General features: G+C 37.0%; 1 protein-coding gene across 15 annotated transcripts in view; it reads right to left on the bottom strand.

Annotated features, from left to right (window-relative positions):
• SCMH1 (Scm polycomb group protein homolog 1) overlaps positions 1–26,235 on the bottom strand; it is a 221,986-nt gene that overhangs the window by 105,721 nt on the left and 90,030 nt on the right. For 9 of the 15 annotated variants that reach the window (XM_055586216.1, XM_055586217.1, XM_055586219.1 and 6 more), the window contains 2 exons: positions 18,673–18,743; positions 11,696–11,930 (listed from right to left, as the gene is read on the bottom strand). In XM_055586216.1, the coding sequence (XP_055442191.1) occupies positions 11,696–11,930; positions 18,673–18,743 (306 nt within the window). Of the gene's footprint in view, positions 1–11,106; positions 11,132–11,691; positions 11,931–18,672; positions 18,744–19,656; positions 19,800–26,235 lie in introns of those variants that run through there. The other 6 variants (XM_055586208.1, XM_055586209.1, XM_055586210.1 and 3 more) reach the window with 4 other exon arrangements.

Genomic DNA, 26,235 nt, shown 5'->3' with positions numbered 1-26,235 from the left:
TTATCCAAGAAATTTAATTAAAAATATTCTCAAATGTCCCCAAATCTTTATAGCTATTTAAATTTACTTTATAGCTATTAAAATACACCATGGATTACATATTGTATTTGGTTGTCATGCATCTTTAGTCTCCTTTAATCTACAATAGTTCAGTTGCCTTTTGTTTTTCATGAAATTACTACTTTTGAAGAGTCTGAGCTGTTTTACAGAATGTCCCACAATTTGGATTTCTTTCTGATTGTTTCCTTATGATTACATTCATGCTAAATAGTTTTGACAAAAATACTACACAAGTGATGTTGAGTACTTCACACTTCATTGGTCTAATCAATGATGATACTAAATTTGATCACCTGTTAAGGAATGACTGACAGATTTCTTTATTGTAATCCCCCCTTATAATTAATAGATAATCAGTGGGGGAAAACTTGAGGACTATGTGAATATCCTATTCTCCAATAAGCTTTTTTTTAGCATTCATTGATTGTCTTGGCCTGAATTCATTAAAATGATGACTGACAAAATGATAACTTTCTATCATTTTTAATATTTATTAGCTGATATTCTGCAAAGGACTTTCTCTGCAACTTTTTTTTTCTAGTGTTTCACTAGGGACCCACGGTGCTACTACTATTGTATTTTTATTTTTATTATTCTTTTTGATGGTTTTATTTTCCAGTTTTGGTTAGTCAAAGTCTCTTTAGGCTGGCTCCTATATCCTTTTGATATGTACCCATCATTCTTTGAAACTGTTTCCTGGCAAAATAAGATGTTCCAGATTCACCTGTTGCTCAGTCTTGAAATCAGCCATTGCTTCAAGGAGCCATGATTCCTTTTAGTGGAGAATGGGATTTAGAAATCAACTAATTTGGAAATTTAGAAATCAACTCCTCACATTGCTGCTGAGGAGTCATTGTTTCTAGGCCTTTCAATAGATAGAGCTTGGAACACATACATACATACACATATACATGTACCATCTTGGAATATATACATATACACATGTAAACATGTATATGTTCTAAGGGAATATGTATTATATGTTAATATATATGCATATTTTAATATATATAATTATAGATTTATATACCTATTTTAAGTAAAGAGTTCATAACATACCTTCAATTCAAATCCTACACTGCAAGGTTTTTCCTCATCTTCTCCTATTCCATATTTTGTATCTTATTTACTCATTACATTTATCTTCAACACACACAAAATAGTTTCAGATTATTATGGCAAAACCACTAACATTATTAAAAAAAAAAGTCAGAAGTTTCCTTTGAAATATGTCCCAATGAGGGTGTACTGTAAGGGTTCTGATTGTTGGAATTTTTTCAATGTGGCTATGGTAATCATTTGATACAGAGTTCAATTTGTTTCTGTTTATCAAGTTTCAGTTCAGTTCAGTTCAGTCACTAGGTCATGTCCGACTCTTCGCGACCCCATGAATTGCAGCATGCCAGGCCCCTCTGTCCATCACCAACTCCCAGAGATCACTCAAACTCACGTCCATCGAGTCGGTGATGCCATCCAGCCATCTCATCCTCTGTCGTCCCCTTTTCCTCCTGCCCCCAATCCCTCCCACCATCAGAGTCTTTTAGAATGAGTCAACTCTTCGCATGAGGTGGCTTTTCAGCTTTAGCATCATTCCTTCCAAAGAACACCCAGGACTGATCTCCTTTAGAATGGACTGGTTGGATCTCCTTGCAGTCCAAGGGACTCTCAAGAGTCTTCTCCAACACCACAGTTCAAAAGCATCAATTCTTCAGCGCTCAGCTTTCTTCACATTCCAACTCTCACATCCATACATGACTACTGGAAAAACCATAGCCTTGACTAGACGGACCTTTGTTGGCAAAGTAATGTCTCTGCTTTTCAATATGCTATCTAGGTTGGTCATAACTTTCCTTCCAAGGAGTAAGTGTCTTTTAATTTCATGGCTGCAGTCACCATCTGCAGTGATTTTGGAGCTCCGCAAAAATAAAGTCTGACACTGTTTCCACTGTTTCCCCTTCCCATGAAGTGATGGGACTGGATGCCATGATATTAGTTTTCTGAATGTTGAGCTTTAAGCCAACTTTTTCACTCTCCTCTTTCACTTTCATCAAGAAGCTTTTTTAGCTCTTCACTTTCTGCCATAAGGGTGGTGTCATCTGCATATCTGAGGTTATTGAGATTTCTCCTGGCAATCTTGATTCCAGCTTGTGCTGCTTCCAGCCCAGCGTTTCTCATGATGTACTCTCCACAGAAGTTAAATAAGCAGGGTGACAACATACAGCCTTGATGTACTCCTTTTCCTATTTGGAACCAGTCTGTTTTTCCATGTCCAGTTCTAACTGTTGCTTCCTGACCTACATATAGGTTTCTCAAGAGGCAGGTCAGGTGGTCTGGTATTTCCATCTCTTGAAGAATTTTCCACCGTTTATTGTGATCCACACAGTCAAAGGCTTTGGCATAGTCAATAAAGCAGAAATAGATGTTTTTCTGGAACTCTCTTGCTTTTTCCATGATCCAGCGGATGTTGGCAATTTGATCTCTGGTTCCTCTGCCTTTTCTAAAACCAGCTTGAACATCTGGAAGTTCATGGTTGACCTATTGCTGAAGCCTGGCTTGGAGAATTTTGAGCAATCCTTTACTAGCGTGTGAGATGAGTGAAACTGTGTGGTAGTTTAGCATTCTTTGGCATTGCCTTTCTTTGGGATTGGAATGAAAACTGACCTTCTCCAGTCCTGTGGCCACTGCTGAGTTTTCCAAATTTGCTGGCATATTGAGTGCAGCACTTTGACAGCATCATCTTTCAGGATTTGAAATAGCTCAACTGGAATTCCATCACCTCCACGAGCTTTGTTTGTAGTGACGCTTTCTAAGGCCTACTTGACTTCACATTCCAGGATGTCTGGCTCTAGGTGAGTGATCACACCATCATGATTATCTTGGTCATGAAGATCTTTTTTGTACAGTTCTTCTGTGTATTCTTGCCACCTCTTCTTAATATCTTCTGCTTCTTTTAGGTCCATACCATTTCTGCCCTTTATCGAGTTTAGTCATATACTAAAAGTTAGCCAATTTTAGTATATGCCTGTTCATCTATTTTTGATTTAATTTTATGTAGTAAGTAACACATTCAAATAATTCAAAAGTCAAAAGAATATAAATGGGTATTCTCCAAGAGGTCTGTCATTTCTATTCTTTCCACACTATTCCCAGACACTCCCCATAGGCAACCTTTTCATTATTTTCTCGTTTTAATAGTCCAGTGTTTCTTTTTATAAAAATAAGTATATAAAATATATAAGTTCATGTACATTATATATATATGTGCATGTGTGTATACACATATATTTCCTTCTCTTTCTCAGAAGTAAATGGTATTAAGTATGTTCATATCAATGTGTAACCATCACCATCATGTATTTCCAGAATTTTTTCATCTTGCTCATATGAAACTCTGCCCATTAAACAGTAACTCCTCAGTCCTTTCTCCCCTCTCCCAGTTCCTTACAAACATCATTCCTTTTTCTGTAGGTACTCAGTGGAATCATTTAGTATTTGTTCTTTTGTGACTGGCTTATTTCATTTAACATAGTATCTTTAAGGTTCACTTACACTGTAGCACGTCAGAACCTCCTTCCTTTGTAAAGCTGAATAATATTCTGCTATATGTATATACCACATTTTATTTACTCATTCTTCTGTCAATGGAAACTTGGGCTGTTTCGGCCTTTTGGATATTATGAATAATGCTGATAATATGGGTATAAAAATACCTCCTTGAGTCCTTACTTTATACTTTTTTGCCTATCTATCCCAAAGTGGAATTGCTAGATCATATGGTAATTTAACTTTTAACTTTTTTTTGTGGAAACACCATATTGTTTTTCATAGTGGCTATGCCATTTTTCATTTCCAATACTCACCAATACACAAAGTTCCAATTTCTCCACATCCTCACCAACACTTGTTATTTTCTATGTATTTGATAATAGCCATTCTAATGGGTGTGAAGTATTATCTCATTGTGATTTTGAATTCTATACACACACACCCACACACACCATCATGTATGAGTATTATTATAAAAATCCTAAATAAAATGTTAGGAATTCGAATTCAACATATTTAAAACAGTGATTCATCAAGACAAAGTAGTAGGGGTTTGGGGAGAATGAAAAGATTTAAGTTTAGCGAAATCATTAGTGGACTTTACCATATTAAAATAGCAAAGGAAGAAAGTCATATGAACTTTGACAAAACTCTGCAGACTTGTGAGAACGCACATTTCTTGATTTCAAAACTTACTATAAAGACGGTGTGTGTGTGTGTTTAAATCAGGTTTAAGTATCAAAGTTCTACCTGTTTATAAAAAGAATTTGGATATTTTCTTACTTTTTCTATGATCCAGAAGTGCACTAATACCATAGCCACCAATCACATAGGTTTTCAACTTTAAATTACAATTAAATAAAATTAAAAATTCAATTCTTTAGTTGCAGTAGCCACATTCCAAGTGCTCTACAGTCACACGAGGCTGGACACGTATCATACTGGACAGCAAAGACACAAAACGTTTCAATCATCATAGAAAAGTTCTGTGGGTATCACTGACCTACAGCAACTTGTAGGTCATTAAGAATTTGGACTATTTGGTATTCAAGATTTTGAAGGATTTCCCTGTAAAATAATCTGTACATAGTACTTTGACGTAGGTGTTTTGAAAACATGTTTTCTATAGATCTGTTTAAACATTGTGATGCTCCTAACTAGCTTTCTGGTTTATTACACTATTGCTCCCTTTGTCATTTCTACTTCTGTATATCTGCTCTAATTGCCTTTTTTCTTTATTAGGCTAACTAGTGGCTTGTATATTTTGTTGATGCTTTCTCCAAAGAACCAGCACTTTGATCTTCTGCTTTTCTATTTTCTACTTCATTAATCTCTTTTTATCTTTATTTTTTCTATTTATTTCTCCTTTGTATTTTCTTTGGGTTATAACTTTTTCTAGCTTTCTGAATTGGGAGCTTAAATTTTTAATATTTATCCTTTCATTTTTATTTATGACAGGTATTTAAAGCTATATATTTTTTTCCAATCACCCCTTTGATTGTATCTCAGACTTCTGATGTGATGTTTATTATCACTATGTTTTAGGAATTTTGAAATTTTGGCTTATATATCCGTTTTCCAAACAAAAACTGTTTAAACAAAGAGCTTTAAATTTCAAGGTGGAAGGGTATTTGCCAAGGTATGCAGTTTGGTATGCATACATACATACACACACACACACACATACACACACACAATCTATCTTATTCATTAAAGTCTTCAGCACTTTTACTTTTTGTACTCTTGGCCTGTCTTGAGAGATGTGTGTTAAATATCCTATTAGTATGTTTGTCTATATCACTTTGTATGTACTGTAATTCCTATTTTATGAATTCTACCATGTCTAAAGGGCTTCCCGGGTGGCTCAGTGGTAAAGAATCTGACTGCAATGCAGGAGATGCGGGTTTGATCCCTGGGTAGGGAAAAATCCCCCGGAGAAGAAAATCACAACCCTTTCCAGTATACTTGCCTAGAAAATCCTATGGACAAAGGAGCCTGGTGGCCTATAGTCCATGGGGTCACAAAGAATCAGACACAACTTAGTGACTAAACAACAACAACAATCATGTCTGATAATAGAATTTTAACCTCTGCTTATTTAACTTATATGCAGAGTATATCATGCAAAATCCTGGGCTAGATGAATCACAAGCTGGAATCAAGATTGCTGGGAGAAATATCAACCACCTCAGATACGCATATGATACCACTCTAACAGCAGAAAGTGAAGAGGAAATAAAAGGCCTCTTGATGAGGGTGAAAGAGGAGAGTGAAAAGGCTGGCTTAAAACTCAACATTCAAAAAACTAAGATCAGGGTATCTGGTCCCATCACTTCATGGCAAACAGAAGGGGAAAAAAGTGGAAATTGTGACAGATTTTATTTTACTGGGCTCTAAACTCACTGAGGACGGTGACTGAAGCCACAAAATTAAAAGACGCTTGTTCCTTGGAAGAATAGCTATGACAAACCTAGACAGGATATTAAAAAGCAGAGACATCACTTTGCTTAACAAGGTCCGTATAGTCAAAGCTATGGTTTTTCCAGTAGTCATGTACAGATATGAGAGCTGGACCGTAAAGAAGGCTGAGCACCAAAGAATTTATGCTTTCAAGCTGTGGTGCTGGAGAAGACTCTTGTGAGTCCCTTGGACTGTAAGGAGATCAAACTAGTCAATCCTAAAGGAAATCAACCCTGACTATTCATTGGAAGGACTGATGCTGAAAGCTGAAGCTCTAATACTTTGGTCACCTGATGCAAAGAGCTGACTCACTGGAAAAGACCCTGATGCTGGGAAAGATTGAAAGCAAAAGGAGACGTGGGTGGCAGAGTAGGAGATGGTTAGACAGCATCATTAACTCAGCAGACACGAATATGAGCAAACTCCGAGAGACAGTGGAGGACAAAAGGGCCTAGTGTGTTGCAGTCCATGGGGTCACAGAGAATTGGGACATGACTTTGTGAATGAACAACAACAAACCTCTGCTACTATATTGTCTGAAGTTGCTTCATACATCATTTGTCATCTTTTACTTTTAGCCTTCCCGACTCACTTTTATTTTAGGTATGTCTCCTGTACAGTGTAAAGTTGGATTTGACTTTGAACATCAATCTGAAATGTTTTAACAGGTGAGTTAAATGTAAATGTTCATTTATATTCTGTATACTCTGTATAAATTACACTCAACTTTACACTCTGTATAAATTACATATTTGTTCTCAACTTTATCACCGTATGTTTTATTTTCTGCATTTTCCATAGTTCATCTCTTTGTGTCATATATTTCTTGACCATTTTGTTCTTTCGGTATTGAGGAAGTTTGGGAATTTTGTTTTAGTGGTTATCTTTATACTAACATACTTTATAATGTCCTTAATTCCCCCATTTCCTCATTTAGGCTACTGCTATCTGATTTATTGGTTTTAAATGATATCCTCTGATCCCATCTAAAGATATTACAGGAGGAAAGGGACTTGCTTTCTGGTCCCACTGCATCTGCTGGCAGGCTTCTGCAGCACTCCCATCTCCTTGGTTGCCCGTGTCCCGGAGCACTGGACAGTTAGTAAAGTATCCGGTGGCCAGCAACAACAGCAGCAGCTCCGCCTCCACCACTTTCTCCCATCCTAAATGGTTTTGTAAGTTTCTACAGAGAGACACACCTCTCCATGAACAGTCTTCTCTGCACTATAGAAGGCAAATTTCTAGCAAGTTCCACTGCTGTGGCACTAGTGATTTCTCTCATCCAGTGAGCAACCGTGCCCCCTCCAACATGGCTTACATCTCAGGCCTGAGATGGGGGAAGGGAGGCTCTTCCTTGGGCTGTCTATCTCTGCCCCAGTGTAGTGGCTTCTCCTTATGTCTGCTCTTCAAATATTCCTTAGAGTTCTCTGCCTTTTGACTAGCCAATCCCTCACTCCAACTCTCTGTTAGAGTTAACAATTTCATTAAACTTTCTGTGTTCCTTCTTCACTGGACCCAGACTGATACCATACTATTCTACTCTTGTTCCTACCTTTGTTTTTCTTAGATATATCATCTGTTATTTGGATGAAGCTCTTTCCATAATTGATTTAGGAAGGGGATGGGGTCACAATATTTCCTGTGTTCTTGCACATTAAAAACTCTTTCAGTATAATCTCAGCACTTGAAAAAACAGCTTGTCTAGATATAAACCTGTTTTTTCTTTCCTCAAATTTCTTAAAAATGCTCCTCCATTTATAGTCTTGCTTTGCATTTTGCTGTTGAAAAGTATGATGTAAACCTGACTTTCTTTGCCTTGAAAATAATTTGGCTGTTTTGCTAGAGGCTTAGCTGACTTTGTCTTTATTCATAGAGTATAACTGTTTTACTAGAAAAGGTCTTAGAGTTGACAATTTTCCAGGAATAAGGTAGGCTTTTTCAATATGAAGGTTCAGGTATTTTCCCATTTTTGAAACATTTTCTTACATTACAATTTTAAGTATTAATCCTGTTTATCTTCTTTAGGGAATCCAAATATACATGTACACATACATATACCCAGAGGACCTTTTTGACTACATTCTATATCTAACAGTTCCTTTCTGATACTTTTAAACCTTTTCTTCTAATATTTACTTTTATTCTCTTGACTGTTTTATTTCTTTTCTCAATGTCTCTTATTATATTTTAAGTTGAATATATTGTCCCAATGGGTACCTTGGAACTGAGTCTTCAATTTAGATTATTTTTCTTTCTTCATTTTTTTCCTTGAGTTTGCATAATTCTATTTTCATATCTTCCTATTTACTGTGCATTTCTAGTCTGACTTAAAATTTATGATTCAAGGTATTTTTTTTCGTAGATGTCAATATTTATTTAATTCAAAATGGGTCCTTGTGCAACAGTTTTCCTCTGATTAGTCACTGATTTTTGGCTTAGAATTTTCAGTAGTTAAAATGGTTTTATCTTCTACTTCTGTTTTTCCTCATGTAGAAGTTTTATGGATGTTGACTGCTGTTTCCTAATGATTTAAAATGTCTTATATTTTCTTGGGCTAGCGAAAAACAGGATGTTCCATTTTGTCAGGAATCTTGGGTCATGAGTTTTCTGTCGGCATAATGAAATGCAGCTTCTTTAGTGGAGCCTGTTTGGGATGCGGTGGGATAGGAAGACCCGAATGTCTTCTGATTTTATGATTCTCTTTGTTCCTGTGTAACTCTCTTTGTTCCTGTGTAACTCTAAATGATTACCCATGGCTTCCTTCTTTTCCTTCAGTATTATGTCTATCTCTCCCATGAAGGTAGTTATCTGCCCACAGCTGCTATCTCTGGTCCCTCACACTTTTAATTCATTCTCTTTCTTCTGATTCTCCAGTAGACAATGCTCTTATCAAGTAGCTCTTAGTTCTCTTTCAGTATTTCCCACTCTGGATGGGCCTATCTTTTTCTGGGAGTGATTTTGGCTGTGTTAGGCTCCCATTGTCCTCTGCCTTTTTAATGTAGTTTCTATCTACATAAAACTCTACATTCTGGTATGGGGTGGGTATTAGCTTTACTGGTTTCAGATCTTTATATCAGAACATGTAGACAATATGTTATTGAAATGTGTGGTATTCTTGACTTCTAGTTATGTTTAGGCATGAGTTATGGATGGCTTGATTTGCTTTCCTTTTTGAGCTATATGTTTGTGGAGAACTTATGGAAAAATTTTGATGTAGATAGTCACCATTATCCCTGGGAACTTATATTTTGTAATAGCCTATCAAGATGCTTCTAAACCGTGGTTCATAAAAGCAGTTGAGAACCTTCTGGTACTATGCAGCTACAAAAAGGAATGAGAAACATCTCAATACTAAGAAGTCATTTTCAGGACATATTGCTAAATGAAAAAAGTAAGATTGAGAAAAGTATGTATAGTATGTTGTCATTTATATAAGAAGGGAATACATATGCATATATATGTACACACACACACTCACAGATATATTTGCTTATTTTTAAAAAATGAAGTATGAACTATTAAGTTAAAAGAAAGTGATTACTCTATGGCAGAAGAAAGGGATAAGGTAAAAGGCATTTCTCTGAATATACTGTTTTACAGATTTCAAGAATTATTTATATACATGAGGCCAAAGATGGAACAATTCAAGAATCAACAAGGATAATTAGTGCAATGGAGTGAAAAACATCCAACATGTATGAATCTTTGAGTTTATGATATTAAATACAACAGCAGCAATAAGACTAAGTGATTTTGGAGGATAATGGTGATCCAATTTATTATTCTGAAAAGTGGTAAACAAAGAAAAGAATCAAGCATTTAAACTGTCTCTTCTGCATGAACTATGCTTCAGGATATCCAAATAGTTGAAAGTTTATTTTAACAGACATATTCCATTTAATTTATGTGGACAGAATGATAATATTAAAATTTTCCATTTTGCAACCAAAATGAATTGATAGGTCTAAATCAGGGGTCAGCAAACTATAGCCAGAAGGCTGGACAACTTGTTTTGTAAATAAAGCTTTACTGGATCACAGCCTTGCCCATTTTTTTATGTATTGTCTATGACTGCATTCATATTACAAGGACAAAGCTGACAAGTTACAACAGAGAATGTATGGCCTGTAAGCCTGAAATATTTACTATCTCTTTTAGAAAATCTGCCAACCCCTGCTGTAGACTACAAGCAGTAATGGCTGCTACATTATAAAATGAGAGACAACCAGACCATATATACTTCTTAATAAGTGTAAATATCACTACCTATGAAATATTATTATTGAAAAAAACTGAATCTTAACCTGATCAAGCCTCTAGATCTAGTTACCAATTTCTAGGAAGAGAGGTCAGAGAAACATGTTAAATGATACCAAAGAGATATAATCAGCAAAATCTAATTGTGAGAAAAGTTAAAGAAAATGACTTAGGTTTTTCAACAAATAAATTGCAAGGAAAAAATAAAAGAGAGGAGGAGAACGCATAGATTAAAAGAGGCTTAAGGAACATATCACCCAACTGCATATGTTGATTTTATTTGGATCCTGATTCAAAGAAAATGAAATAAAGAGAGGAAGAGAGAGACAGACAGACAGACAATAGGGAAAATTTAAATACTGAGTAAATATTTGTTGATACTAAGAAAGTATCATTATTTTATTCACATGTGACAATGTTATTATGATTATGTTTTAAAAATATTAACTATGAGAGAGATACATACTAAACATTTAGTGATAAAATGATACTATGTTTAAGCAACTGGGCAGGAGTAGTCAGGGAATGTATATAGGTACTAAGAAAACAAGACTAACTATCAAAGATAAAACATACATGGACTTTAATTCACTGTATTTTTTTTTCTACTTTTGTATATGTTTGAAATTTTACAAGTAATTTTTTTTTAAAGAAGGAAAATGTTAAATAACCACTTGGGGAGGTCTTTCAAATGACACTTTCCTCTAATGCTCATTTAATTTAGCACAGCCTCCTGAGAGGAACACAGCCTATAAGCCATCTCCATCCTCCGGAGAGACTCACCGCAATAGTGACTGACGGTAACTGATGAAATGTGCTGAATCGCTCAGGTATACTTGCACTAAGAAAGGTGAATCTGATCTTGAAGAGAAAAATGCAGTGGTGTCATTAAAGTAAAATAATGCATTTTACTTAATAACTGATCTAAAGTGAGAAAATTTCAAGGACCAATTGCGAATTTAGGGGAAAGGAGATAAGGGATTTTTATAATAGTCATCCTTTCTAATGGGAGATTTTTCTCTCACTGCCTGTTGTGATTGTAGGATTTGATAAAAGCTCCATGGTTTTTTGAGGCAAGTTCATGGCAAGACCTTCTTCCATCCTTTTTCTTAGAGTAAATGGGACCTGACAAAGAAGGATGCAGGGTGTGGTTTCTCATTGGAAAAAGAAGAGCTGAAGAGAAGCTTGGATATCACAAGTTAATGTAGAATGGAGAGGTCCAGATTTTACAGCTCATTTCATGTTAGGTGGACCTTTTGGACCATACGAAAAAGAAGGGATGGGCAGGTGACCCTATGTTTTCTTCTAACACAATGTACAATTTGAGGAAGATAACTAATGAGCTAGGGAGAGCTTGGGTCCAGTTACTCACCCAGAGGGGGCTGCAGCATACCCCCATTCTTCTCACAGTTCCCGATAGGCTGGATTTCAGCTGAGTCAACCAGCCGCCAGAAGTCATTCTTGTTGTCGCTGCCATCAAGGCGAAGGCGGAGGCGAGCACCTGTCAGTCCAACTACTGTGGCAATACAGGTAGATGTGGTGTTCCTGGGGTCCTGCGCTTCCAATTTCATGCTGATCTTGAACTCGTTGCTTGGAGGTGTGTAGGACTGAGGAGAACAAGCCATGGGGATTAGGCAGACTAAGAATACATGGCATTTTCAGTAAGGATATTAGGCGATGGAACCTGAAAATTTTCGCTTTGGACACAAACTGATTACAGCTGAGTCAGGGACAACCCTCATGAATTATTTCCTAATGCCTAGGAAGGGTCTCATGAAAAAGAAACACTGAAATGTAACGTGAAGGGGAAAAATTACTTTCCAGTGAAGCATCAAATATTGACTGACCAGTAAGAAAAGGATAAGAGTATCTCAAATGGTCCTTGATTAAATGCTGTTTTTTATCCTATCTTCTCCAATTCCCTAACCCTCCAGGTATTCTTAATATTTTCTTTGCAGAAATCATCCTATTAAACTATTGTATCCTTAGTGTTTCTTCATGGAGTGCTTCAGTGTGTGTACCACACAGACTAACCAATGGGAATAGATTATTTTTTTTTACTTTGACATTAACTTAGAAATCAATTCCTGTTTTTTGAAAAACAACTTTAAGTTATAATTGACATACAATGAACTACACACTTAGGTTAGGTACTGACATACGTATACACTCATGACACATACATCACAACACTCTGGAAACCGTCACCACTACCAAGATAATGAACATGGACATACTACCAAGTTTTGCATATCCCTTTAAGATCTGTCTAGCCCTTCCCAGATCCCTCTCTCTCCAGGCAAACATGCTTTACTTTCTATCAGTGCAGACTGCTTTGCATTTTGCATTTCTAGACTTAAAATGGAATCATACAGAATATACTTTTTTGGGGGGGATCTAGTTTCTTTCACTCAGCATAACCATTCTGAAATTCATCTATTTGTTGAATGTATCAATAATTTATTTCTTTTTCGTTAAGACTCACTTTTAAGAGCAGTTTTAGGTTCACAGCAAAACTGAGAGGAAGGTAGAGAGATTTCCTATAAACATCCTGCTCCAACACATGCAGTGTCTCCTCTATTTTCAGTATATCCTAACATAGTAGTACATTTATTACAACAGATGAAACTACACTAACATATCATAATAACCCAAAGTCCATTATTTACAGTAAGGTTCTCTCTTGGTGTTGTATCTCTATGAGTTTGGTCTAATGGAGACACGTATCTATCATTATAGGATCATACAAAATAGTTTAACTGTACTAAAAATCCTCTGTACTTGTCCTACTCATCCACTCAATCTCTGGCAACCACTGATCTTTTTACTGTCTCCATAGTTTTGCCTTTTCCAGAATGTCATATAGTTTGAATCACACAGTACATAGCTTTTTCAGACTGGCTTTTTTCTTGTAGTTAAGATGCATTTAAGTTTCCTCTATGTCTTTTCATGGCTTGATAGCTCATTTCTTTCTGGGGCTGAGTAATACTCCATTGTCTGGCTATACTACAGTTTGTTTATCCATTCACCTACTTAAAAAACATCTTGCTTTCTTCCAAGTTTTGGTGATTATTAATAAAGATGCAGTAAAATCCACATATATATACATACACACACACACACACACACATACACATGAGTTTTTGTGTGGACATAAATTTTCAACTTCTTTGGGTAAATATCAAGGAATGCAATTGATGGATCATATGGTAAGAGTATGTTTAGTTTACAAGAGAGATCACCAAACTACCTTATAAGATGTCTATACCATTTTGCATTCCCATGAGCAATTAATGACAATTCCTGTTGCTCCACATCCTTGCCAACACTTGGTGTTATCAGTGTTCTGGGTTTTGGCATTATAATATGTATGTAGTGGTATCTCACTGTTGTTTTAATTTGCATTTTTCTGATAACATATGATGTAGAACATCTTTTTTATGCTTGTCATCCGACCGTCTTTGGTGAGATGTCTATTAAGATGTTTGATCTTTTTTGAGTTCTTTTCTTATTTTCAGTTTAAGGTATTCTTTGTATATTTTGGGTAACGGTCCGTTGTCAAACACGTCTTGTAAAAATATTTTCTCCCAGTCTGTGGCTTGTCTTCTCATTCTCTTGATAGCACCTTTCATATAGTAGAAGGTTTTATTTTAATGAAGTTCAACTTATCACTTCTTTCTTTCATGAACCGTGCCTTTGGTTTGCACCTAATAAATCACTGCCACACCTAAGGTCACCTTCAGTTCAGTTCAGTTCAATTCAGTCGCTCAGTTGTGTCCAACTCTTTGCAGCCCCATGGACTGCAGCACATCAGGCCTCCCTGTCCATCACCAACTCCTGGAGTTTACCCAAACTCATGTTCATTGAGTTGGTGATGCCATCCAACCATCTCATCCTCTGTCATCTCCTTATCCTCCTGCCTTCAATCTTTTCCAGCATCAGGGTCTTTTCAAATGTCAGTTCTTCGCATCAGGTGGCCAAAGTATTGGAGTTTCAGCTTCAACATCAGTCCTTCCAATGAATATTCAGGACTGATTTCCTTGAGGATGGACTGGCTGGATCTCCCTGCTCTCCAAAGGACTCTCAAGAGTCTTCTCCAACACCACTGTTCAAAAGCATCAATTCTTTGGCTCTCAGCTTTCTTTATAGTCCAACACTCACATCCATACATGACTACTGGAAAACCCATAGCTTTGACTAGATGGACCTTTGTTGGCAAAGTAATGTCTCTGCTTTTTAATATGCTGTCTAGGTTGGTTGTAACTTTTTTCTCAAGGAGTAAACATCTTTTAATTTCATGGCTGCCATCACCATCTGCAGTGATTTTGGAGCCCCCCAAAATAAGTCTGTCACTGTTTCCCCGTCTATTTGCCATGAAGTGATGGGACTGGATGCCATGATCGTAGTTTTCTGAATGTTGAGCTTTAAGCCAACTTTTTCACTCTCCTCTTTCACTTTCATCAAGAGGCTCTTTAGTTCTTCTTCACTTTCTGCCATAAGGGTGGTGTCATCTGCATATCTGAGGTTATTGATATTTCTCCTGGCAATCTTGATTCCAGCTTGTGCTTCCTCCAGCCCAGCATTTCTCATCATGTACTCTGCTTATAAGTTATATAAGCAGGGTGACAATATACAGCCTTGACGTACTTCTTTTCCTATTTGGAACCAGTCTGTTGTTGTTCCATGTCCAGTTCTAACTGTTGCTTCCTGACCTGCATACAGGTTTCTAAAGAGGCAGGTCAGGTGGTCTGGTATGCCCATCTCTTTCAGAATTTTCCACAGTTTGTGGTGATCCACACAGTCAAAGACTTTGGCATAGTCAATAAAGCAGAAATACATGTTTTTTTCTGGAACTCTCTTGCTTTTTTGATGATCCAACAGATGTTGGCAATTTGATCTCTGGTTCCTCTGTCTTTTCTAAATCCAGCTTGAGCATCTGGAAGTTCATGGTTCATGGACTGTTGAAGTCTGGCTTGGAGAATTTTGAGCATTACTTTACTAGGGTTGAGATGAGTTTGAGCATTCTTTGGCATCATCTTTCTTTGGGATTGCAATGAAAACTGACCTTTTCCATCTTAGTCTTCTCCTATGGTAACTTCTACGAGTTTTAGTTTTGTGTTTTACAGTTAGGTGTGTGGTCTGCTTTGAATTAATTTTTTTGAAGGGTGTTAAGCTCTGTATCTATCGTCTTTCGATTCATGTAAGGACTGTGTGACCTTTTTCAAGATGAAATTACTGTTAATATCTGATAATACTGAAATACTGAAAATACTGATAATATCCTTTGGCTCTGAGATATTCTTTGATATTAATATACCATTTCAGCTTTATTATAATTTTTGATTCTTTTACTTTTACCTGTTTGTGTCTTTACATTTAAAGTATAATTGCTTGCAGGAAGTATATAATTGGGTCTTACTTTTTATCCAATATGACAATCTCAGTTTGTTAACTGAGGAATTTAGATAATTTATAATTGGATTATTGATATGGCTGGATTTAAACCTGCCATTCTGCTATCTGTTTTCTATTATTTTAGTGGATGCTTTGGGGCTTAAACATATTTAAATTATCAGTCTATCTTCAAGTAATATTATACTACTTCATGTATAAGAATTTTATAATAGGCTACTTAAATTTCTCTCACTTAAGTTACTGTTGTTATACATTTTACTAATACATTTTATTATATCTACAATACAATGTTATTATCATTATTTATAGTCAATGATCTTTTATAGAGGTTTAATAAGAAATAACATTTTAAGTATTTACCCTTGTAATTATCATTTCTAGTAACTTTCATTCCTTTGTGTAGATCTGTATTCTATCCGGTAATATTTTCCTTCTGCATGATGGACTTTGTTTAACATTTGTAAGAGTGAGTTTGCTGCTGTTGCTGCTGCGGCGTCTCTTCAGTCGTGTCCGACTCTGTGCGACCCCCATAGACGGCAGCCCACCAGGCTCTCCCGTCCCTGGGATTCTCCAGGCAAGAACACTGGAGTGGGTTGCCATTTCCTTCTCCAATGCATGAAAATGAAAAGCGAAAGTGAAGTTGCTCAGTCGTGTCCAACTCTTCGCGACTCCGTGGACTGCAGCCTACCAGGCTCCTCCGTCCATGGGATTTTCCAGGCAAGAGTACTGGAGTGGGGTGCCATCGCCTTCTTTGAAGAGTGAGTTTACTAGTGATGAATTCCTTCAGTTTTTATGCATCTGAAAATATCTCTATTTTTCCTTCATTTTGGAAGATCTTTTTGCTGGATATAAAATTCATGGTTTATAGTTTTCTTTTGATACTTTGAAGATTTTACTTAACTTTCTTCTTGTTTGCATTATGACACGAAAATATAATGTCATTCTTATCTTTGTTTCCCTGCACATAAAGTGTCTTTTTTCCTCTGGCTGCTTTGAAGATGTTCTCTATCACTAGTTTTGATAATTTATGACATGCCTTTGTATAATTTTATTCTTGTCTTTTTTTTTTAGGATATTTATTTAGCTTTCTGAATTTGCAGATTTTTAGTTTTCCTCAACTGTGAACAATTTTTTGCCACTTTATCTTCAAATGCTTTTCCAGTTCTCCATCTCTTTTCTTTTGGGTAGTCTAATTACATGGTCTATGATGTTATCCCATGCTTCACTGATCTCTTTTTCATATTTTTAAAATACTTTTTTCTGTGTGTTTCATTTTAGGTATCTTCTACTGCTATGCTTTCATATTTACTAATCTCTTCTTCCACCATTAATCCCATCTAGTGTATTTTTCATTTTGCTCAATGTCTTTTTTTATATTTCATGTCTCTGCTTAACTTTCAAACATATAGAACATAATTAAAATAATTGTTTTAATGTTTTAATCTTCTATTCTAAGATTTGCAAAGGTTCTAAGTCTGTTTCAATTGGTTGATTAGTCTGTTCATTATTAGTTATGCTTTCCTGCCTCCTTATATGCCTGATAATCTTTGACTAGATGCCAGACATTTGACTTTTACCTGTTAGGTGCTGGATATTTTTGCATTCCCTTCTTGTACTGTGTTCCCAGATGAAGTTAATTTACTTGGAAATAATTTAATCACATTGAGTCTTGCTTTTTAGTTTGTTAGGCAGATTCAAAGCATGCTTATCCTAAGGCTAATCATTTCCCACTACTGAGCAGGATCTTCCCAACTATTCCACATGAATTATGAGATTTTCCAGTCTAGCTGGTGGAATCAGGCACTATTCTCAGTCTTGTGTGAGCACTAGGCTCTATACTTTTACTATCCTTCTAATCCTTTCAGACAGTGTTTCCCTTGGCTTTGGATGCTCACATGCATATACAGAGCAACAGTACTTTGATGAATATTGGGGGCTCTCTGCAGTTTTCTTTCTGTGCCGCATTCTCTTCTCTGGTACTCTGTCCTGCAAATTCTATCCCTGGGTTCTCAGTTCCATCTCCCTAATTTGATAGGGAATCTCTCAGGCTTATTTAGTCTGGGTTCTCTTTCCCTGGGCCATGGTCTCAAACTATTGTAAAGCAGTAAATCATAAGAGGCTCAACTCATTTGTTTTTTCATCTCTCAGAGATCACTGTTCTTGGCTGCCTGATCTTCAGTAACTTGAAAACCATTATTTAATATATTTTGTCTTTTAAAATTATTTCAGGTGGCAATATGAATTCAGTCCCTATTATTTCAGATGAGCAAAGTCCTATTTTGTACTTTTATTTAGACAAAATTCAAACTCAAAATTAAATGCTGACAGTTTTTGGAAGTAACACTTGAATACTAAAAAGGAGGGAGATATAAACCATTTCCTGATGTGCAGCTCTATTTAGCAGCAGTACACATCTCTACTTACTAGCCTTATCATGTACTGATAGTCAACATCATCTGTGCATTGTATGGGGAACTTAATCCTATGTGGGAAGCTCTAAATGACCTCCAATGAACTCCTAACATACTCCACAATGCGATTCAGTGCCAACATTTTTATGGAAAGATAAGATTGTGGCAGGGGAGCTGAATTCAGAGATATGAATACTGCTCCACTTTCAAGAGTTGTCTAAGGGCTATAACTCTGTTTCCTATCTGCCTGAACTAACAGCTGTAGTAAAAATTAGCAACTGTTTTCAGTAACACAGAGTATCTTCAAGGAGGAGAAGAAGGAAAAGGTGTTACTTGGGAAATTGGGGAGAATGTTTATAAGTCACAGCTGAGTTTTGAGTCTTGAAGCTATACTCTTCCCATAGAAGTTTATTCTGGGGACTTCAGGTGAGAAGCCCAAAGGCTCTCACTTCATGTTTTGTTTGTCTAAGGACCAGAAAAACTACTTGCCTCCCACCTTCTAAAGATGCTGAGAATCAATTACCTGCTTGAAGCAATGGATAGGCGCTGGGACTGAACATGTTTCTTTTAGGTATTTGTCCCAGGTAAAATGACCTGTAAAGGAAATAAAAATCTCTATCACAGTCAACTTCCTAAAAATGCTTTCAAGATGTAATCTACCCTAAACATTAGGCTATTTTCAGATTTGTTTGGAGCATAAGAAAACTTACATGGCCCTGTTTGGACTCAAAGAAGTATAGTAGGGGGAAGAATTGAGGTGACCTGAGTGAATCATTTTAGATCAATGTTTTTTGAATCACTGTCTAGATGACCTAAGGAATCTTTCAAGCCAGTCTCTAAAATGATCCAAAATGCTACACCAAGTCATACCAGTGTCTCAAAGAAGTATTCAGGAAGCTCATGGAAAACAGTACAGAAGAGGCACAAAGTGGGTGGGAAGATTCCTTCTGAACAATCTGACTCCTGTAAAGGTCCCTGATTGCCATCAAATAACTGATTTTAACACCCAATGTGGCAGAATCCCACCATCACAGCTCAGAAAGAAAAAAGAAGAGGCTATCTTGAGACCCTGGGTAAGAGGAGTTGTTGGGGACAGGAAAAGCCAGGATGAGATTATACTTGAATCCTCACTCTAAAAGATGTTTCTCTCCCACTCACCTCAACCCTCTCCTATTCCAGTCACCATCGCATTGCTCTGAGGTGCAAAATGGCCAAGGCTTGTTAATTTAGAGAAAAGCTGATCCTCAGTAGCATTTCTGATGACAGTAGTTAAGAATAAGTTGGCAAATTTACAGAATCTTTTTAGCCTCTTGAAGTGGCCCTTAAGGTCTTTCAAAGTTTGAGGAACACTGCGCTAGAGAAATAATCTTTAAGCTGACACTGACCTGGCATCAGGGAAAACATTTTAAAGGATGGATTATTAAACACATATCTTACTGAACCACAACAGATTACCAGGTTCTTTATTAAAGGTTAAATCAATTACAAATATCCCCCTAATACCCACCTAGAGGTGACCCCATGATGGAGCAGGTAAGGTGCCAGAGACTTTCACAAGCTAAAACACTGTAGCAAACCAGCATTTCTTGAAGTTTCCTCTGCAGTGGAGCAGCACAGGGCCCCTTTGGGCCATGAAAAAAGCACTAGATGCTGGGAATAAAAATGAGTCATGGAATGATGAAATCTAAGTCACTCCAAAGATGATGCCAAGACTTTATACTCTATTGACTTTATAGCTTCTGTTTTAAAACTGGTTCCTTTCCCACCATCCTAACCAAGCCAAATAGATTTGGCCAGAAATCACAGTCAGTTCTGAACTATTTAATGAACTGGCTGATGACTGCGTGTGTGCATGCTAAGTTGCTTTAATCCTGTCGGACTCTTTGCAACCCTATGGACTGGTGCCTTCCAGGCTCCTCTGTCCGTGGGATTTTCCAGCAAGAATACTGGAGTGGATTGCCATGCCCTCTTCCAGGGGATCTTCCTGACCCAGGGATCGAACCCTAGTCTCTTGCATTGACAGGGACATTCTTTAGCACCAGCGCCACCTGGCAGCCATCCCCTTTGGTCAATAATTAATCATTTTGAATGGACAGTCCAAGGGTAAATGAGATGAGTATTTCCTTAAGTCAAGATTTAAATAGCTTATTAAAATTTAATAAAGAGTTTGCTCTTAACTGAAATGGCTTCTAAAGCAAAGAGTTTCATCACTATTGGCTGTTAGAAAAAGGAAACATCAAGAATTATTATTCCATTCTTGCAAATAAATAAGTCAAATAGTAAGTCTTGGATTTGACTAGGCTGCACCTCTTGAACTCTAACAAGAACAGCAGTTCTACCCACTAAAACTTTCTCTGATAACAGAAATGTTCTGCATCTTTGCTGACCAGTGAGATAGCCACTAGCTGCATGCCACTATTGAACACATGAAATGTGGCTAGTGTGAGTGAGAAATTAAATTTTAAATGGTATTTAACTTTAATGTAAATTTAAATACCTATATGGGAATTACTGTAGAAGGCAGTACGGAAGAAGTTAGGTCAGTTCTGAGTTGCTTGTTACTGTTTCGAGTTCTGACCAAAAACACCCAAGAGACTTTGGCTTTAAGATGTAATTACAGCAGCATCAGGGTACCAAAATAATTAGGGTATTATAGTTCTATATTACACATAACAACTATGGTAATCAATTCCTATTACATAGGTTAAGAAATCCTAGATCTTCCCATTTACTATCAACTGAATGAAAAAGAACCTCTTTGTTAAAAGCAGTTCATCCACTGAGGGTTCACTAGCTTCAATCATATCTAGATTAGTATTTTTTCTTAAATTTGACTGCTTAGTCTGTTTATTGTTTACTATCAATCAGGTAAGCTGCAAAATAAGTTAATTTTTATTGACTCACTAAGAATATCTGAGCACCTATTATAATGCTCATAATGAAGCCAAATATCAAACCTACCACACTGCCAAGCACTAAAAATACCACAAAAGAAGTAGGACAGGCAACAAAGTATAGATCAGGGGTTGGCAAATTTTCTGTAAAGGACCAGATAGAAAAAATTTTACCCTTTGCAGGCCATTCGGTCTCTGTCACAAATACTCAACTTGTACCTGGTAGCATGAAAACAGCCCCAGGCAATATGTAAATGAGCAAGCATGGCTGTGTTTCACTAAAACTTTATTTATAAAAACTGGCAGTGGGTTGCATTTGGCCCCTAAAATAGCAATCTGTCAAATCTTGGGATATAATATCATTCTCAAATGCTACTTACCATCAAAATATACTAAATAATTTTTCTAACTTCTTTTTACAGTTCTGAGACCATCTTCAGAGATTCTCATTCAGTAATCTCTTGAGTATGGTCTGAGAATCTGTATTTTCAAAGCCTTCCTAGGTAATATTGATTAAATTCCATGCCTAGAAACTAGTGGGATAATTGAAAGAATGTGATATTGAGAATTAGAAGATGGTGGTTGAAGTCTTGTTTCTATAGCTAACTGCTGCTGCTACTGCGCTGAGTCGCTTCAGTCGTGTCTGACTCTGAGCGACCCCACAGACAGTAGCCCATCAGGCTCCTCTGTCCCTGGGATTCTCCAAGCAAGAATACTGGAGTGGGTTTCCATTTCCTTCTCCAATGCATGCATGCATGCGTGCTAAGTCACTTCAGTCGTGTCCGACTCTGTGCGACCCCATGGACAGCAGCCCACCAGGCTCCTCTATCCACAGGATTCTCTAGGCAAAAATACTGGAGTGGGTTGCCACTTCCTATCTTGAATAAATTACTTAATCCTTCCAAGCATCAGTTCATTTATCTGAAAGAGACATAACATCCCACAAGATTATACACACACTCCTTCATTCAATAGATACTTATTAACCTCCTTCTAAGTGCAAAAGCACAGTGTTAAATATTAGGAGAACAAGATAGGCATGGTTCTGAAATTCATGGAGCCTACAGTTCGGAGATAAGCAAAAGTAGTAAATTAATTAATAATACAAATAATCTGCCACAATTATGATAAATTTAAGTTAATGAGGTGGTGCAGGTTGCCTTGAGAATGCAGAACAGGGAAATCTAATTCATACTTGGGTCAAGATTACTGTGAAGATTGACATTATTAACTAGTATAGTACTTTATAATTTCTGGAGTGATTTCAATTATTCATTCAAATGATGTTTGAGTATCCTGTATGTGCCAGGCACTTCTTCTAAATGCTAGGATAAGGCAGGAGGTCCCTGTCCTTATGGAATTTACATTCCAGTGCATAATGAGGCACAATTAACCCAAAGTCAAATAAATAAGGTAGTAAGCGATAAGTATTTGAAGGACATAAAATAATGATATGTGACAGAGACTGGGAATCATCTTAGATGGTGAAATTACAGACAGATGCTCTAGACAGGAAACATTTGGGCTGAAACCTTATAGATGAGAGACAGTCAGTCATCTCATTTATACTGCTGAATAATACTTATGAAAGTATTTTATAAACTCTAACATACATACTACCATATGACAGTTATGTCTATTATTAGGAAATAAGATTGACTTAAAACTCAACATTCAAAAAGCTAAGGTTTTGGCATTGGTCCCATCACTTCATGGCAAATAGATGGAGAAACAACTGAAACAATGAGAGACTTTATTTTCTTGGGCTCCAAAATCACCGCAGATGGTGACTGCAGCCACGAAATTAAAAGATGCTTGCTCCTTGGAAGAAAAGCTATGACAAACCTAGACAGCACATTAAAAAGCAGAGACATTAGTTGCCAACAAAGGTCCATCTAGTCAAAGCTATGGCCTTTCCAGTAGTCATGTATGGATGTGAGAGTTGGACCATAAAGAAGGCTGAGTGCCAAAGAGTTGATGCTTTGAACTGTGGTGCTGGAGAGGACTCTTAAGAATCCCTTGGACTGCAAGGAGATCAAACCATCCAATCCTAAAGGAAATCAACCCTGAATATTCATTGGAAGGACTGATGTTGAAGCTGAAGCTCCAATACTTTGACCACCTGATGCGAAAAACCAACTCATTAGAAAAGACTCTGATGCTGAGAAAGATAGAAGGCAGGAGGAAAAGGGGACAACAGAGAACAAGATGGTTGGACGGCATCACCACCTCAATGGAAATGAGTTTGAGCAAGCTAGGGGAGATGGTGAAGGGCAGGGAAGCCTGGCGTGCTACAGTCCATGGGGTTGCCAAGAGTCAGACATGAATGAGCGACCGAACAACCACCACAAAGACTGCTGCCCTGAAGGGATTTAAAACTACACACAAATACTTTAAAAATTAACAGTTCCCTAAATTGTAAAACGCAAAAGATCCACCAGTTGAATGCATGAATTCCTTTCTCTAATATTCACTCATTCAACAAATGTTTACTGTGCAACTACTACATGCCAAGCTCAATTCCAGGCACAGGCGATACACAGCAAAGAACAAAACAGCCAGAATCTCTGCCCACATGGAGCTTACATTCTAAGGGGGAAGAGACACAATAAAGAAACAAATAAACATAATTCAATTGATCCAGAAAGTTACAGAGAAACCACATAATAACTATACAATTTCTGGCCCTTTTCAAATAAGGAAAAAATAAAGCAAGGTAGAAGGGGAAAAGAGTGCTGAGAGTATGTATGCTATCAATAGTACTGGAGTGGATTGCCGTTTCCTTCTCCAGGGGATCTTCCCGCCCCAGGGATCGAACCCGGGTCTCCCTTATTGTAGACAGACGCTTTACCGTCTGAGCCACCAGGGAAGTCCTATATAATTTCTGGCCCTTTTCAAATAAGGAAAAAATAAAGCAAGGTAGGAGGGGAAAAGAGTGCTGAGAGTATGTATGCTATTTTAGGCAGGATGGTCAAGAAAGGGATCTTGATGAGGTGATATAAAAGCTGAGACCTGAATGGTCCCTCCAGCCTCTAGTTAAATAATTCCAATGATGAGAAATTTATTATTCAGCTATGGTTCAACAGCACAAATGGATTATTTTAACCATTAGAATCAGCCAAAGTCTACCTTTTTCTAAATCTTTACCTACTGACATTAGACATGATATATCTAATCCCCTAAATATGTCCCAAATCCCTCAACTGCTCCTAATTTAAAATGGTTACATCAGGCATTTCCATTCATGCTGTCCACATTCCTCTACAAGAACTCTGTTTAGTTCCACCTAAAGTGTGGAACCCAAATCCTTTAAGCAATAAAGACAGTCACAGTCTTTATTTTTGGCCATGCTGTGCAGCATGTGGGATCTTAGTTCCCCAACCAGGGATTGAACCTGTGCCCCCTGATTTGGAAGCTCAGAGTCTAAACCCTGGATTGCCAGAGAAGTCCATTTTATGAGCTTTAAAAACCTTCACTGTTTAACCCAGTACCAGAAACTTGAGAGAGGCAACATAAAAGTTTGAAAAGTGAGTGAATGAAAAGAAGCAAGCCAGTAATGGTCCTACTCTTTTCTGGACTAATGAAATCACACCTGGGAAATTAAACGTTATGGGAACTAGTCCTTGAGAGGGACAGAACAAAGCAACACCTAAATGGTGACCTAAATGATAAAGAAAAACAAAACCATGTCACATGAGGACCAGCTAAACGAAGAAACAACAATTAGCATGAAAGTCTTAAAGCCATTTCTTTTTTTTTTTGTATTCTTTTCTTTTTTTTTTTTAAATTTTATTTAATTTTTAAACTTTACATAATTGTATTAGTTTTGCCAAATATCAAAATGAATCCGCCACAGGTATACATGTGTTATCCATCCATCCAACAAGTTTTTATAGTGTGGATCAAGGAACAGTGCTGGAGATACGACCATGATCAAAATATTGTCTTGCCTTCACAAAGCTTCATCTTAAGGCTTCCAAGTTAAAATGTAAAAGGATAAGCAAGGAGTTAGCCAAAGAGAGACCTGTTGTTTCAGACAGAAAGAAAAGCATGTATGAGGGCCCAGAAATGAAAAAAAGCAGTTCTCAAACCTGAATATTTCAGTATGGCTACTGGGCAGATAAAAATGGTTTAGAAAAGCGGTTATCAATAAAAGCAGTGTTTGGGTTTCAGAGTCTCATATGCAACACTAAGGAGAAGAGGAAGCACAAAAGGGTTTGTAAGAAAAAGCATCCTGTCTACAATGTGAAGAATGGATTGGAGGAGGGTAAGGCTGGAGGCAGGAAGCTTTTTGATTAGGAAGCTTTTCTAATAAACTAGCTATGAGACGATGGTTGCTTGAACTAGGAAATGTAACAGAATGGCAGTGAAAACGCAGTCCTTAAAGCTGCTGTCAAATAACTAGAGGCTGGGCAGTGAAAAACCGGCTAAACCTATACATATGGCTCTAAAAGTTATAGGTAGGACTAATAGAATTGACAAAGAAACAGATTTTGGCCCAATAAATATTTGTTTAAACATGAGTGAGTTGCTTGAGGAGGTTTTAAGTCCCTAACAACTTTGGGGAAAGTTCAAGACAAGACATTTTACAAGAAATACAAAGTGTTGGAATTTTGAAATGCAGGCCAAGGTAGATTTTTTAAGGCCTCCTCCAAACTCTGAGATTCTAAAAATCTACTGAATTTTCTTTCATTGTGGTATTTGAGGCTACCCTCTATGCCTGATGAACAAAATGAAATGCCCAAGATTACTTTATCAGAGGCTCTGCCTGGCTTCGCTACCTCTACTCCCACAACAAAAAACATACTTTCACATTTTAACATCATTTATGTAAGTATTTTAAACTGAACATCCACTTTTCACAATTCTGTCAACAAAACAGGTTATTTACAACATACCTTAAATATCACTGAACTAGAACTGTTCCCATCATTCACATTAGCAACAAATCCCCAAACTGCAGCAGCTATCACTGAGAACCTTCTGTTTGTCTGCACCATGCCACACTATGTTCAATATTTCCCCTGTTAATTACAACCCGAAAAGTAGGTTTTATTCTCATCTTAAAGATGAGGAAATGGACTCTGAAAGATCAAGTATTTTTTCTGAAGTCACAAAACTGGTTAGTGAGGAAAAGGAATATGAACCCAGGCCTGTCTGATTCTTATGCCATGCTTTTTAAACCACACACC

This window comes from Bubalus kerabau, chromosome 6, assembly GCF_029407905.1.
Source record: "Bubalus kerabau isolate K-KA32 ecotype Philippines breed swamp buffalo chromosome 6, PCC_UOA_SB_1v2, whole genome shotgun sequence".
NCBI lineage: Eukaryota > Metazoa > Chordata > Mammalia > Artiodactyla > Bovidae > Bubalus > Bubalus kerabau.
Note: the sequence above shows the minus strand (reverse complement) of the source record. Positions and strands in the feature narration are given on the sequence as shown.